General features: G+C 38.7%; 1 protein-coding gene across 4 annotated transcripts; it reads left to right on the forward strand.

Annotated features, from left to right (window-relative positions):
- The first annotated feature begins 252 nt into the window (after window positions 1-252).
- On the forward strand, window positions 253-16,548 carry LOC309702685 (adhesion G-protein coupled receptor G1-like). 4 transcript variants are annotated; one of them, XM_082527295.1, is made up of 14 exons: window positions 253-340; window positions 2,973-3,081; window positions 3,267-3,309; window positions 4,192-4,243; window positions 5,880-5,967; window positions 6,110-6,238; window positions 8,851-8,991; window positions 9,069-9,123; window positions 9,202-9,293; window positions 10,084-10,202; window positions 15,265-15,545; window positions 15,724-15,817; window positions 15,913-16,241; window positions 16,328-16,548. In XM_082527295.1, the coding sequence occupies exons 2-14, from the start codon at window positions 3,073-3,075 to the stop codon at window positions 16,450-16,452; spliced, it is 1,557 nt and encodes a 518-aa protein (XP_082383421.1). In that variant the 5' UTR covers window positions 253-340; window positions 2,973-3,072; the 3' UTR covers window positions 16,453-16,548. The 4 variants fall into 4 exon arrangements, with proteins under 4 accessions (XP_082383421.1, XP_082383424.1, XP_082383423.1 ...); XM_082527298.1 differs by lacking the exons at window positions 253-340; window positions 2,973-3,081; window positions 3,267-3,309 and having other exon boundaries at window positions 4,239-4,258; XM_082527297.1 differs by lacking the exons at window positions 253-340; window positions 2,973-3,081; window positions 3,267-3,309; window positions 4,192-4,243 and adding an exon at window positions 4,292-4,674.
- Window positions 16,549-17,075: the final 527 nt, after the last annotated feature.

A 17,075-nucleotide genomic window follows, 5' to 3' on the forward strand; every position in this document is an offset into this window, starting at 1 on the left:
AAGTAGTTCTAGATTGTTATTTTTTTAATCTGTAATATGTAATAATAATAATTTAATCTGTAATAATAATATTAAATAATAAGTAACCAAAAATCTACCATTTTCTGCCCACACCCACACAAGGGCAACTCCTCCTGAAGTTGCCCTTGTGTGCGTGTGTCCGGCCATATCTCCTGCCTTAGGTGCCACCTTTTTTTATTCAGCTGACTCCCATCAGCAATTAGAAGTACTTAAGGCCAGAAAAAGGTGAGCTCTAGTTCCAGAGAGCCATGCTGGTGTTTGCAGCTAGTGAGCTGTGTGTGGTGACTGGTTGCTCCTGCTCGATGGGGAGGAGTGTTTGGTGATTAATCCTTTTTTTACTTACTTTTCATTTACTGACCAACACCTGAGTTTTGTTTTGTTTCTTCAAATGGTGATAACAGCTTAACCGTCTCTTTTAGTTCAGTTATTAATAGAAGGATTACTAAAACTCTTTAACTTAACCATTTTGCCTCCATCTCTACTGGGTCTGCCCTGGTGGTCCTCCCAGTAGGTCTTGGAATTGGAAGTGCTAATTCTCATTTCTGCCACTTTCACACACAACACAAACGGCTCCAGTGCAAACTGAAGGTCACATGATGAAGCCAACAGAATCACATCATCTGCAAAGATCAAGGATAAAATCATTAGGCCACCAATCAGAATAGAAACAGAGTACTTTATTAATGGAAATTATGTTGGTTACACTTGCTTCAAGGCAGTAACAGTGACAGACTAAACTATTTAAACAATACATGTACAATGTTACAGATTTAACAACTTTAAGAAATAGAACTGATATATACAAATCACTCGATTAAAAATATCAACATTTAACAGAGGTGATTATAAATAAATATCATATTTATGCATGCATATCATATTGAGAAGAATATTACAGAGTAGATAAAAGCGTGTGAAAAAGGCTGTAACTATTGCAGTGTTTACAGTGTATTAGATGGAGGAGGTGTACAGTGAGATGGCCATGGCCAGGAAAGATGTCCTGTGCCGTTCAGTGGTGCTTTTTGGTAATCTCGGTCTCACTGAATGTGCTCTCTGACTAGCCAGCACATCATGGAGTGGGTGGGAGGTAATGTCCAGCTTTGTCCTTATCTTGGACAACATCTACCTGTTAGACACCACCCTAAATGAGTCCAGCTCCATCCCCACAACATTACTGGCTTTGCGGATCAGTTTATTTAGTCTGTTGGCATCAGCAACCCTTAACCTGCTGCCCCAGCATGCAACAGCATAGAGGATAGCACTGACCACAAAAGACTCATAGAAAATCCTGAGCATCGTCTGACAGATGTTGAAGGACCTCAGAAAATAGAGACAACTCTGGTCCTTCCTATAAAGTGGAGTGGTGTTTTTTAAAGTGCAATTTATTGTCTATGTATACTCTGAGGTATTCATAGTCCTCCACAATGGCCATATTGACCCCTGGATTGAAACAGGAGTCAAGGTTTTCCTGGTTTTCCTAAAGTCACAATCAATTCCTTGGTCTTTGCCACATTGACAAAGGAGTCAACCACAGCCCGGTACTATATCAGAGTGGGTAGTAATAATAGAGTGGATAGTAACAATAATAAACATCATCATTATCATCATAATCATAATAATACATTTTATTTATAAAGCACCTTCTAGTGTCGCATGCAGCTGTGGAGTTAGCAGAGGAAGGAACGTAAACAGCCACCAACATTACTTGGGTAAATTCCCTGGGCAAATAATACAGCCGGAGTCCAGCAGTGCACAGTTCAATGTCAGGACAGGAAATCCGTTCTTTGATTGATATGTGGGCAGGGTTGTTGTTGTTAACAAGAATGGCAAACCCCCTTGTTTCTGCTTACCGCTCGCGGCGCTGCAGATATCCTGTTCATAAAAAGATTTTCTGTTCATAAAAAACTATGAAAATTATGAACAGAATCATGACAAAGGGCAGCCCTGGCGGAGTCCAACACCCACCTGAAACAGGTCTAACTTACTTCCAGTGTTACGAACTGAGCTCTATTATTTATATTTTTATATTTGTACAAGGACCGAATGGTCTGTAAAAAGGGGCCAGACGCACCATTCTCCCGAATGGCCTTAATAAAACAACAACTGATAATTCTCTTTCATGTGACCATAGCAGCACAGTCTCCAGCAGACAACTCTCAAACTGATTCAATGCCTGTCATGTCACGTGGTTATATGCTGCCTGTGTGAATATTTCTATCATAACTCAGAACCACAACTTGTTACGTGATCTTTGAGATATTTTGGAAAAAGTAAACGTTGTCATGAATCACCTTCTCCAATGAGGTGTTATTCCTCCCTCTGCCAAGAACATAATGAACATTATTATTTATGAAGTACCAAGCATGATATTATTAACAGCCAAAATATAGTGAAAAAGTACATGTACATTCAAAAAGTACTTTAGTTGCAGTCCAGTGACCCCTGTCAAATAGATAACAATGTTTATACGACCACATAGTGATAACTCATCAATGTGAGTAATTTATTCAGAATCCATTAAGAAATTCCATACCACATATGTGATAAACAATTTACTGAACTGTGAATTCTGCAAAGCTAAGCTTGAACATTCAAAGAATATTAATATAGATAGGGAAACGAGCATAATAGCTCTGTTGTAATGAAATCATCCTGCAGATGTAACTTTCCTGGTGTGCTCCTCAGTGATGCAGCTTCTAATATTACAGAATTTTATGCATCATTTATTTAAGACTTGAAATGGAGCTTTGCAAAAGTAATCTGTTTTCAGTTTTACATTTGTCAACTTTCTTAACTTCTACATGTTTAAATCTTTATTTCTATTTTTTTAATCTTTTCTATGAGGTGTCTTGGGTTTGGCTGGATTGTTGTCATCATATTTTGATTGTTCATCACAAATTGTTCATCAATTTTGAACAAACTGTGAATGTCTTTATTTTCTCGTGGACCAGTTAACCCACAAAACAGAGAAGCAGAGAATACTTTCTTTCCTACCATTACTTCAAATGATAAACCCGGAATACCACAAATCTCTTGCATCCAATACTTCTAATGTCTAAGGTAAGCTTAAAAAAACACTACTAACTGCATTTTTAGAATAAAACATTAACTGAATAGAAATGAAATACTATGTAAAGAGAAATACATCAGTAAGAATAGAGAAATAATATATAGTGCAGACCCGTAACCTTCAAAGATTTAATATTCAAAGATTTGCATCTTATTTTGTGTGCTGCAACCTGTAGAACTGGTGTGGCGCAAGCTCCTGTTTCACTTCCTCAGTAAGCTGTAAGTATCAGTATTTCTTGACCATGGTCCCCTGACCTTTTGTTTTCTACACATGAAAACTGTATGATTTAGAAATGTCCTCCTCTAGATGCCATCTAATGTCAGCCATTCAGTTACAGCACAAATATTTGTATTTGTTTCTAAGTTATTATTTTTTTTACAATACATAAATTATTAGAACTGTCTTCACAGACAGACTCTTAAATGGCTCTACTGTTTTTTCTACACAGTGTACCAGTCTCTATTCTCAGTTAATATTTCTGTGGAAATTTAAAGCAGAAGCTTAAAAGTATTTGATCATTGTGATAGCACTGAACAAAAAACAGCCTGATGTGAGTCATTTCCTCATCTGAGCTGTGAACCACAGATCTGTTAAAGCATGTGATATATGTAGATGTGAAACTCCCCCTCATTCAGCAAACGTCAACCAGACAGAAAAATATCCTCTCAACCTCTTACAGCAGATCTATATCTGTTGATGAGTGAGACGCAATGTGGATTACACTTTTTATCACAACAGCCCTCTGTTTTTCTATGTCCCGAGCTGGTGGTGAGTAAACCTACCATGTTATCACTCTTATGTTGAAAGGAGTATACTTGTGAAGTGAATAGCACACTAAATATCTCAAAGTTATGAATCCTTGAAAAAGTAAAATTACCCCAGATTCTTTGTTACCAATAGCTAGTAAGGACTCTAAGTCAACCAGTTTCACAAAACTCCCTACAAGTGTGCTGATTAAACACTTGTAAAAGAACATCTTGTCTCTCATGTGTCTCTGGAGTTAGATGCCACTTAGACGTTTAATCAGCTTCCAATCTTGTTTAAATGTATTCATTATGCTAATTTTGATCTTTCCATTCCTGTGTGTTTTACTTTGACAGACTTCTGTGAAAATGTTCTTGATGAATGCCGAAAAAGTGAATCATGGATAGGGTAATTCAACTTACTGTACATATCACATTCCTGTTTTTGAAAATGTATATAGTTAAATGTTAGATAAATGCTGTCAATACTGGCTAAAATGTTTTCATCTCTACAGTGGCTGCTTTTCGGTGTTTTTACATGGCTTCATCATCAAATAATACTTGTTAGAGTGTTAGTATACAGCCTCTAACATATAAATCACACACTGATACTTGTATGCTGAGAGCAAGACCAGTCTTATCTGAGAGGACAGTGGAGAAATGAGTCACAGATCTATAAACTAGAGCAGGCGTGGGAAACTCCAGGCCTCGAGGGCCGGCGTCCTGCAGGTTTTAGATGTGTCCTTGAACCAACACAGCTGATTTAAATGGCTAAATTAGCTCCTCAACGTGTCCTGAAGTTCTCCAGAGGCCTGGCAAGGAACTAATCATGTGATTCAGGTGTGTTGACCCAAGGTGAGATCTAAAACTTGCGTTACACCGGCCCTCGAGGCCTGGAGTTGCCCACCCCTGAACTAGAGGAACACAGTGTAACACTTTGGAGTAAACATAATTTTGTATTATTGTTTAAGTGTATTGTGTAAGCTGGTGTTTGTTAAACTTAATACAGACTTGATTCATCTAGAAACATTATTTAAATGACAATTCTAACATTTTAGCTGATGCTCATGTTTCTTGATTTAAAGAGCTCAGACGTAGGCAGAAGTGCTGGAGATGGCGTAAATCATAAGACTGCGAACCTCTGTGTCCTCTTTCTCTCACTGTTGACTTTTGTCTGTACTTGTCTTTTTTACTGTACTTTTTATATTGGTTTTTTATTTTTATTTTTGCCTTGTGTTAGCTGCTTTGACAGATTTAGGCAGCTAAAAGTTTTGAGTTAGGTTTAGTAAAAAAATGTGGACTGGGTTAAAATACCACAACTTATGCCTTGTCTTATCATTTCTGCAGCTCATGCATCAAAGAACCAACTGCAGTAACACTGCGGTCTCTGGCATGGCAGCAGCTTTGTCTGAATTTCTCACATTGTTTTCCTGTGAAAGACAACATCATAGTATTTAAAAATGTTCTATGTACCAGTGTCTTCATTTAAATATATTTATGTTTATCAAACTATGAGGTTCTTATGTATTAGTAATGGTTAGATGTACGAATCAAGATTAGTTGGTAAAAAATGTAGTTTAGTCACTAGTTTGGGTTAAAATAAGCCTGTTTACTTTGAAAACTAACCGGTTAGACAGTACATTCAAATGTTACGCTGAGGGCTCAAGGTTAAATGTTTATTTAAAACAGGAGTTTATAATCGTTGATGCCAAAGGTAGCAGTGTCCCATTTTGAAATGCCAAAAGACTTAACAAAGCTGTAGAATTTGATATATGATAATATGAACATTATTATTAAATTATTGTCAGAAATTAAAATTAAAGCAGTACAAGAGAATTTATTTTTGTTCAACTCAAGTTCTTGCAGTTTCATTTTTTCTCCTTTAAATGTATATCCATGAACAAATGAAGTAATCAAATAGCAGAGAAAGGTCCAATAATTGATCTTACTTCTCATCTCTTTGCATTAGTTTGTCTTTTTTATCCTCAGTTATATCCCTGTTTGCATGGTTATATATCTGAACTATGTTAAATATCTGTTGGTAGTTGTTATGAGGACAAAATTATGACCTGCAAGCCAAGAGGCCGCTTCATGACAGGCATCAAACAACTCAAAGTAAACTCGCTTCAAGAGGTGAGGTCATTTGGAGCTGAAGTGCTTTTTAGAAGTGAAAAAGTTACTTTTGATCTGAATTTCTGTATTCTTGTATTAATGAACTCTAATTACTGACAATCAACACATTTTTTAAAGTTATGTTTTCGTGTATGCTTTTTAGGTTGATGTGAGACCTACATTTGAACATAGAGTTCAGATCCCATCATCAGCTCTACAAGAAAGCATAGGAAATGTGTCTGAGGTGGATGTCCTGGTGGTGGCCTCTGTAATTAACAGCAGTTATTTTAAGGTTGGTAACGCTAAAAGCAACAGAAAACAAACCTTAATTATTTATCCACAGGAGGTTCAACATTTTCTAATGCTGATGCGTCTTGCATTCCTCCAGCAGAGTCTCTTCACACTCAGCTGTTGCTTATTATGAAAACTGATTAAAAGTTGCTCCTTTAATAAGATGTCCAATTACGTTTCACTGAGGGCCACAATGAGAAGTGTTTGCTTTAATTTGATCTAAAATTAAAGTTTGTCTGATATATCTTACAAATTCCTCAACCAGTCTACAAACAAAGTTAACCTTTATTTCAGTAATGCAATGCATTCTGACTACAGTTCTATAAAAAGCCTGCCATACAGCCAACTCACAACAACATGCTTCACAAGCATGAATCCGAAAGCTTCTGGAGCATTTAGTTTTGTCCATCAACATAATTCTAAAAATCTTACAGAGCCTGTTTCACAGGCCTGAACATAACAATGCAATTTGTCTTTACAGCTCTATCTCTTTGAGATTGAACCTGAAGAAGTGTTCTGGGTTGTATTTTCATTAGTGGCTCAGCTCTCTACCATGAATGTTTCACATGGGTCTAATCAAAGTCTGGACTTAAGATATCCTGCTTGAGATATTTAAACACAACTATATACAAACCATTCATCTTCAAAAATCCTTGTTTGACTGAATTAAAACAATTCTGCAAAGTAGACTGGTGTCACGGCTAATGGAAGGTATGGACTCAAGTGCGGAGCTCTGGATGCAAAGCAGACAGTGCGTTTATTTACAGTGCTCAAATACAGTCTTAAACAAGAAAGAAGTACGATTCTCCAAAGGTGATTTTCTCCCAATTCCCGAAGGTGGTGCAGGTGAGTCTCTTCAATGAAAATCTGTGTGTGCTTCTCCTCCTGAGTGATAAAGGGAGGGAGGGAGACACACACACACTCACACACAAGCAGGTCGTCCGGGGAGGACCGTCTGACTGTGAAAACTAGGACAAATTCCTCCACAGTTATGTAAAAAAATTGTTGACAGTTATTGCAAAATAATAATAATAATAATAATAATAATAATAAAAATAAAAAACTTTATTTATAAAGCATACTGAAAACCAAGGGTATACCAAGGTGCTTAAAAAGTAACATAGAGAATAAAAGAAAGATAATAGAAATAGAAATAGCAAGTACTAAGTATGCAAGCAGATAACTGTCACTGATACATAGAAGAAGAAGCAGATACACAACAAACAAGGAATTAAATGAGCATAAAAGTGCATAATGTAAAATCATAAGTGAAATGTTAACTAGAGAGAAAGGCAAGATTGAATAAGTGGGTTTTTAGTCGTGATTTAAACAGTGCAATAGAATCAGAGGCGCGGAGGTCGAGAGGGAGGGTATTCCACAGTACCGGGGCAGCCAGAGCAAACGCATGGTCACCCCGAGACTCAGCACTAATTTACTAATAGTTTTGAACGTAAGAAGTAATAATTTAAATTGAATACGGTACTTTATGGGCAGCCCGTGCAAGCCGGCTAGAACAGGTGTAATAGAGCAGAATTTCCTTGTACCAGTCAGAAGGTGAGCTGCCGCATAGAGATTAGGCGCAGTTGGTGGAAGCTATATCTCACTACAGCAGACACTTGCTTCTTACTGAGTTTGAACGAGCTATCCAGCAGTACACCCAAGTTACAAATATACCAAAATGCAAAAAAATTTTCATAACACTGTACTTGTGGCACTTCAAACTGCAGCTGCAACTAGCCAACATTTTCAAAAAAAATCTTAAAGTGATGTGGAAATTAGTGGTGCAACGGATCATGGTTGATCCGTAACCCAAACCGATCCCACTCCACGGTTCGGCACGCACGTGATCCGAAAAAGAAGGAAAAAAAGGATGTGTATGGTGCGCGTGGTCAGTCTGTCAAGCGATAGTTATGGCCAGCGTTAGCGGTCCAAGTGGAGGAGCAGAGGAGTTTACGGCATTTAAGCAGCCCTTTGCTGCCCAGTCTGACCGGGCTAAAGCTATTACAAAAGCTACTGGGGTGTTTAGCTGCAGACATTCTGCAAAATAAGGGGTTTAAACTATGATGAACGTGCTTGAGCCACGCTATGATATCCTGTTGCACGTCCACTTCAGTGACAAGATTGTACCCAGGCACGTATGAGCAGGAAAAGTTTAAAGTTATGGCTGAACTGTCCCAGGCATCTTCTGTTGCCCAACTACAAATGGGTGGACCTCCAGGGCAACGGAAAGCTGCGTGACCGTGACCGCTCATTATATCACAGCGGAGTGGTAGATACAAAGCCCTGTACTGCCCTATATTGCACCTTAATTAGTTTTTATACAATTGCATGGAATGAGTCTTGAGTTGAATGTTTTAATAGCCAAAAAATAATTAAATAAGTTAATAAGTAAATGTTAAAATTTTGTCTTTTTTTTCTTTCTTTTTTTTTGCTGATCTGAAAATTTATCCGATCTGTGACTTAAAACCGTGAGCCGATCTGAACCTTGAGATTTTTAATCCGTTGCACCACTAGTGGAAATGTAACTACAAGACGTCTGCTAGGAATAAAGTTAAAAAATTTTTCCAATTAATCTCACCCTAACATGAATGTTATGTATCATCCTTCTTTCAGCTGAGTCCTCCCGAAAAAAGCAGGAGACTTCTTGGGGGTCTGGAAGTATTTAGGTACTCAGTCATATGTGTGCGGGCAGGAAACCGTGCAGTCAAGAATCTCTCACGACCCATCACGTTAACCTTCAAACACAACAAAGAGGTAAAAAGACAAAAGTGTTGGACGAACATCTGAAATAGAAAATGTAACAACCTGTTTACCGTTCATTTTGATTCCAGGTTGAAAGTGGAACGTGTGTATTTTGGAAGGAAACATCAGCAAAGGATGGAACAGGTCATTTGGAGATGTCAACCTTCAGTTAGTTTGTTTCTAAATAAAATGACTCAGCTACTCAGAATGTTTCCTTTATAGGTTACTGGAGCAATGAAGGCTGTGACACAAATTACACGGCACATGAATTTATTTGCAGCTGCAAACGTCAGAGGTTCTTTGCTTTGCTTGTGGTGAGCTGAAAATCTCTTCCTACGTATCATAAAAGCCTTTGGCAAACACCATGTTTATCTAATAAATGTTTAACAACTGTTACTGTTGATAAACAATTTAAATTAAGGAGCTGTTTCAAATGTATGCTGTACTCTTACTGTGTAAGAACACAACAACAGACAGAGGGAAACACAGAGCTTAATCTGACAAAACGAGACAGGGAGGAAGCAAAACTGGAAACACTGAGCATGGGAGGCGAGACTATCACAGCAAAACGGGAAACAAGAGACATACACAAAGACGCGGACTTAGCACTGTGACGTGGAGACATGACTTACTAGGGAACTAGAAACATGAGACAAAAGTAACTAACCATGGAACACAGAGAAGGCACAGTAGAAGAAAACTAAAGACTAGGAATGATAAATATAACACAAGCAGAAAACCATAAAGAGAACCAAAATTGTGTAAAACATCAAATCAAAGAAAATAACTACAAAAACACAAAACACTTGGTCACAGACCCAGTACGGTAACAAGCACACCTGCCACTCTAAGACACACACACTTAATTTTAAGCTTTGCCAGCACATGGATGACTTCTACAATAATTCACTCATCATATAATTGTGATGAAGGGTGAACCAACCAACACAGTCCCAAGCATTTATTGTTCCGACATGTAAACATCTCGCCATTTTAACATGGGAATGGGGAAATTTAGGTATAGATGCTCCTGTACAGATGTCCATCAAACACGTGAATGTAAATTACATTTCAAAACAACAACTTCATCTTTTTATGTTGCAGAATCCAGGAATATCGGTGACAAAAGCTGATGCCGACAAGCTAAACTACATCACTTACATTGGATCAGGATTCTCCGCCCCCTTCGCACTGATCAGTTTGTTCATCTATATTTATCTACAGTGAGTAGATGTCATATTATTCACATTTAAAACTTTATAGTTTTCAGTTCCCAATTGTGATCAAATAAGAAATTGGAGAAAATAAACAATTTGCAAGTTTATCCACAGTTCCACTTCAGCAGTACATATCCTGATGTACATATCCAGAGTGAACTGCTTTGTCTCACACTGTGAAGTTCCACAGTATTCAGTTGAACAGAGGTAGTATGCTTTATGGTATTTTAGTCAAAGAGATGAAAAATATGTTTTTAAAAACATATTATTATTGGATTTATTTAATCAAAAAGTGTTTTCATTCTAAAGTCAAACCACTGTAACAAAGTCACAGATAGAATCAAAACCACAATCAGAATTTATTAATCCCAGAGGGAAATTGAGTTGTCATAGCAGCAAATATGCAACAAGCATCAAGCACTCATATAAAATGAAGTGTAGAGATTGAGATATTTTTAGATAAATATTAAGATAAATATAGAGGTATCAATATAAATAAATATATATACATTTAAAAGGGACACACATATGTGTGTGCGTGTGTGTAACACGCCCCTAGTGAGAGGGCAGCCAACAGATTATATCTGGTCCTGAAAAAAAACAGGTAACTGATGAGATGGACGACAGGTAGTTTGTTTTCCTCTCTCGCTTCTGTCAGATCTTTAATTATACACATTCATGTGTTCAAAATCGGTTACAAATCGTCTGAATCTCTTTATCTCACATTCCCAAAATCAGAATAAACTTAATGATAATATAAATAATATAAACCAAAATCTAAACAGCCATATCGCTTGTTTGTTACTCAGAGCTACAAATCACACTCTTTTTACCCACACATAGTTTAATAAAACAAACATTCCTGCACTGTACCATATACTAGTGGCTTATCTGTGTAGTCAAAATCTCCACATCAACATTGCAGAGTGACCAGAGTTGTTATTTCTCTAACTTTAGTCAGTTACAGTGGCAGCACATCAAACTGTCTCTGTGAATTCACTAACTCAAATATACGGGAGCGGTGTTGTACTTTTGAGGGAGACTTAAGTTTAAAAAAAGACAAAGCCGAAGGCTACACGCAACTCCAGCATGCGCGAGCTAAGCTAGCTCCTCCTGTCTTAACCGTAACAGATTTCAAAGACCAAGACAAATACAGATCCCACCGAGACAAACTAATCGTCAGGTTTTACTTTTACTTGGCATGTTAATTACGTGGACCATATTCAATTTTTCAGTTCAATTAAATTTTATTTAAATAGCGCCAAATCACAAGTGCAGTCGTCTCAAGGTGCTTAATATTGTACAGTAGATCGTACAATAATAGATACAGAGAAAAACCCAACAATCATATGAGCCCCTATGAGCAAGCACTTTGGCGACAGTGGGAAGGAAAAACTCCCTTTTAACAGGAAGAAACCTCCGGCAGAACCAGGCTCAGAGAGGGGCGGGGCCATCTGCTGCAACCGGTTGGGGTGAGAGAAGGAAGACAGGATAAAGACATGCTGTGGAAGAGAGACAGAGATTAATAACAAGTATGATTCAGAGCAGAGAGGTCTATTAACACATAGTGAGTGGGAAAGTGACTGAAAAAGAAACACTCAATGCATCATGGGAATCCCCCGGCAGCCTGCATCTATTGCAGCATAACTAAGGGAGGATTCAGGGTCACCTGATCCAGCCCTAACTATATGCTTTAGCAAAAAGGAAAGTTTGAAGTCTAATCTTAAAAGTAGAGATAGTGTCTGTCTCCTGAATCCAAACTGGAAGCTGGTTCCACAGAAGAGGGACCTGAAAACTGAAGGCTCTCCCTCCCATTCTACTTTTAAATACTCTAGGAACAACAAGTAGGCCTGCAGTATGAGAGCGAAGTGCTCTAATGGGGTGAAATGGTACTACAAGGTATTTAAAATAAGATGGGGCCTGATTATTTAGGACCTTGTATGTGAGGAGCAGGATTTTGAATTTAATTCTGGATTTAACAGGAAGCCAATGAAGGGAAGCCAAAACAGGAGAAATCTGCTCTATCTTTCTAGTCCCTGTCAGGACTCTTACTGCAGCATTTTGGTTAACTGAAGGCTTGTCAGGGAGTTTTTAGGACAATAAGGCCACAGTAAGGAATAAGGTCCACATGTGGCCTTATTACTTACTAAACTGAATAAAATAATTAAATGATGAGACGGCCTCTGCTAGATCTGATGAAGAGCAGTAGCATTACACTAAACCATCTCACTAGGGCGGAGGTGCCCCCTTGTGGTGCAACTTGGGATCTCAGAACATGTTGGCTCTCCAACAAAAATCACAAAATTAAGGCCCTTGTGTAACAAAACTACACCTGAAAACAATGTACAAAAATTAAATCACATAATATGGCCATACACATTATAGTGTTCCTTGTGCAAATATATGTCATGGAAGAATGAAGTTATGTTGTGAAAGATCAGATATATTTCACAAGTATAACCAGTTTAGTTATGCTGTGACAAAGTCGGTGGAACACAAAACCAGTTCGTCATAACTGATCACATTTCTTCTGAAAGTCTAGCAGCCCACAGTCATGGGGGAAAAATGTTTAATAAATTGATCATTATCAAGCTGTGGGTATTAATCTGCTTATATTTGCCATTCGATGGGAGAGAGCAGCTCAGTGTGGTTTGTGGCAAAAACCTCTAAGGACACAAATACTGTGAGACCCTACTGTGCTGCTTATGAACTAAAGGGTAAAACTTTTACTACAGATATTTTTACTAAGTTTCGTCAGGGTGGCCTATATAAAGAAATGTCTCTATATCTGAGCATTTATAACAGTTTCCTTTAACAGTTGTCTCTGCAAAGACTGATGAGCGTGTGAGGTTGCAGAGATTGCGTCACAAAAGCTCAGTTGCTGCTTACATTTTGGGAACTATTTTTTTTCAACATGTTGATACTGGTATAAACAAAATGTAGTCACTTCCCCAGAGACATCTTCTGTCAAGTAGCCTCAAAGAAACACTGCTACGAGGGCCTGGAAATGCCATAAAAAAAACCCCTGAACATTAAGAAAACAAACTCAATGATATTAATGGTTAAAAAAATGTACTTGTGAATGAAATTTGTAAAGTAATTAATTAAAGAAATGTTGTGTACATTAATATACAGTGGGGCAAAAAAGTATTTAGTCAGCCACCGATTGTGCAAGTTCCCCCACCTAAAATGATGACAGAGGTCAGTAATTTGCACCAGAGGTACACTTCAACTGTGAGAGACAGAATGTGAAAAAAAAAATCCATGAATTCACATGGTAGGATTTGTAAAGAATTTATTCGTAAATCAGGGTGGAAAATAAGTATTTGGTCAATAACAAAAATATAACTCAATACTTTGTAACATAACCTTTGTTGGCAATAACAGAGGTCAAACGTTTACTATAGGTCTTTACCAGGTTTGCACACACAGTAGCTGGTATTTTGGCCCATTCCTCCATGCAGATCTTCTCGAGAGCAGTGATGTTTTGGGGCTGTCGCCGAGCAACACGGACTTTCAACTCCCACCACAGATTTTCTATGGGGTTGAGGTCTGGAGACTGGCTAGGCCACTCCAGGACTTTCAAATGCTTCTTACGGAGCCACTCCTTTGTTGCCCGGGCGATGTGTTTTGGATCATTGTCATGTTGGAAGACCCAGCCTCGTTTCATCTTCAAAGTTCTCACTGATGGAAGGTGGTTTTGGCTCAAAATCTCACGATACATGGCCCCATTCATTCTGTTCTTAACACGGATCAGTCGTCCTGTCCCCTTGGCAGAAAAACAGCCCCATAGCATGATGTTTCCACCCCCATGCTTCACAGTAGGTATGGTGTTCTTGGGATGCAACTCAGTATTCTTCTTCCTCCAAACACGACGAGTTGAGTTTATACCAAAAAGTTCTACTTTGGTTTCATCTGACCACATGACATTCTCCCAATCCTCTGCTGTATCATCCATGTGCTCTCTGGCAAACTTCAGACGGGCCTGGACATGCACTGGCTTCAGCAGCGGAACACGTCTGGCACTGCGGGATTTGATTCCCTGCCGTTGTAGTGTGTTATTGATGGTGACCTTTGTTACTTTGGTCCCAGCTCTCTGCAGGTCATTCACCAGGTCCCCCGTGTGGTTCTCATGATTATTTTTTGACCCCACGGGATGAGATCTTGCGTGGAGCCCCAGATCGAGGGAGATTATCAGTGGTCTTGTATGTCTTCCATTTTCTGATGATTGCTCCCACAGTTGATTTTTTCACACCAAGCTGCTTGTCTATTGTAGATTCACTCTTCCCAGTCTGGTGCAGGTCTACAATACTTTTCCTGGTGTCCTTCGAAAGCTCTTTGGTCTTGGCCATGGCGGAGTTTGGAGTCTGACTGTTTGAGGCTGTGGACAGGTGTCTTTTATACAGATAATGAGTTCAAACAGGTGCCATTCATACAGGTAACGAGTGGGGGACAGAAAAGCTTCTTACAGAAGACCTTACAGGTCTGTGAGAGCCAGAGATTTTCCTTGTTTGAGGTGACCAAATACTTATTTTCCACCCTGATTTACGAATAAGTTCTTTACAAATCCTACCATGTGAATTCATGGATTTTTTTTTCACATTCTGTCTCTCACAGTTGAAGTGTACCTCTGGTGCAAATTACTGACCTCTGTCATCATTTTAAGTGGGGGAACTTGCACAATCGGTGGCTGACTAAATACTTTTTTGCCCCACTGTATCTGCCTGAGAGTGATTTTGTCATGTTTGTCTTTGTAATTTGTTTGTTTAATGAATTTGTTGATTTTCCCATTTCAGTTCAACCCATATTCTGTTACATTTCTAACATTATATGATGCAAATGAGGCGACTGCTACTCAAAGTGTGGTATTAAGTGAACTTTGTGGCTACATCTAGTTATTAAGAGACCATTAGAGAAGTGAGGCTACAGCCTCATGGCCTTTCTTACATATTGTTTTATCTGCTGCATTAGTGTGGAGTTATTACCATCATCTCACATCTAAAAAGGCAAGATAATATCCACTATCTCCACAGTTGGCAACAAGAGAATAATTTTGTTTCTCTTGTAGTCGGCGGTATCCTGAGAAATCCATAAGTCTGCACATGCAGCTAACAGTGGCGATGTTCTGCCTCCATCTCACCTTCCTGCTGTCCAGCCTCCTGGCCCAACTACTGAAGGAAAAAGAGGACAGCTCATCTTGCCTGGTACTGGGTCTGGTTTTACACTGGTCCCTGCTGGCCACCCTGACCTGGAGTGCTCTGGAGGGGTTCCACCTCTACCTTCTGCTCATCCGGGTCTTTAACATCTATGTGAGGAGGTACCTGCTCAAACTCAGCCTGATTGGATGGGGTGAGTGTCGTTTAGGTGGGACGCTGCTCTGCAATACACTGTCACAAATCTTTAAATGAAAGTGGATTGTGTTGAAGTGTTGCAGCAGCATTGAGAAATAGAGAAACAGTGATAATAATGCCTCACGCTGTCCTAAAGAACATTCAGCTGACATTAATTCTGTCTTCCATGTTTGCAGGTTTTCCTACACTGGTTGCAGCTGTTTGTGGGATTTCACGTGTTTATGGCAAATACACTCTGAAATACAGCAACAGCAATTTAACACAACACATGTAAGAAACTATCTTTGATATCACTTAATATTAGAGTGAGCCAGGAGATTTTATTTCTAAGCAAACCCATTTTTTATGTCTTTAATAATGAGCAGGTGCTGGATAAGTGGCAAGTCTGAACAAAAGCTCCTCGTAGTCAGCTACATCACTACCGTGGCCTTTCCTTTCTTCGTGGTTGTGTTCAATGCCTGCATGCTGGGGCTGGTGGTGTTTAAGATTTGGGAACTAAGAAGGGGTGATAGAAGCTTTGGAAGCAGCAGTGACTGGAAGAAGATAAACAAAGAGAGAAAGAAGAGGTTATGGAAGGACTGTGTCACAGTGCTGGGCCTCAGCTGTGTGCTTGGGTTACCTTGGGGGTTAGCCAGCACTACATACGTTTCACTTGCTGGGATCTACATATTCACCGTATTGAACTCCCTTCAAGGTTAGTATGTGATCATCATGTCAAGGATTAACTGGACTTTGATCATTTAATAGAAGAACTGACAAACTATGTCTTTCTCTTCACAGGTCTATTTATTTTCCTGTGGTCTGTGGCGATGGCCTGGTCAAAATCTCAACCTGAAAATAACTCATCAATCAGAGACTCTTCCTCTCAGAAAATGATGACTACTAGTTTCAACAGCAGAAACTGAAAAGACTAATGCATTATCCATGACCTATATTAGGTGTTGTGCTTCTATTGATATATATTTCAGTATAACTAACAATTAAAAATATATACACATTTAGATGTGTTATTTCTTCCTTTTTGTGCAAATACTATGTAGAAATTTTGAAGAAAATTCTTGTGATTTTCTGTTTCCTCTTTCAAGCAAATATCAATAACTTGACTGTAATGAGTGGCTCTTTGAGTTGACTTCCTATCAGTTGGAAGCAGTGCAGTTATTCTACTCTGACCTCTGGCAACAACAAGGCATTTTCTTCCAGAGAACTGATGCTCTCTGGATATTTTTTCCAGCTTATTCTCTGGAAACTGCAGAGAACTTAGTGTTGGAAAATGCCAGTAGATCACCAGTTTCTGAAATACTCAGGCACCAATGAGCACACCATGCTCACACCTCCGTTCTGTTTCTCCATCTAGTTTTTGTGGTTAGCGTGTGGGTTCAAGGCCAAGCCTCGGAAGGGGTGATTTGGGAGTATGGAGTATTCAGTCCACTGTTACAGACAGTCTGGTTCTTATAGAGCTGCAGACAAACACTATATACTGGAATACAGATACCTTCAAAAATCTGGATTTATTTTCATGTATTGCCAT

Source organism: Aulonocara stuartgranti (assembly GCF_965226115.1).
Source record: "Aulonocara stuartgranti genome assembly, chromosome: 1".
Taxonomy (NCBI): domain Eukaryota; kingdom Metazoa; phylum Chordata; class Actinopteri; order Cichliformes; family Cichlidae; genus Aulonocara; species Aulonocara stuartgranti.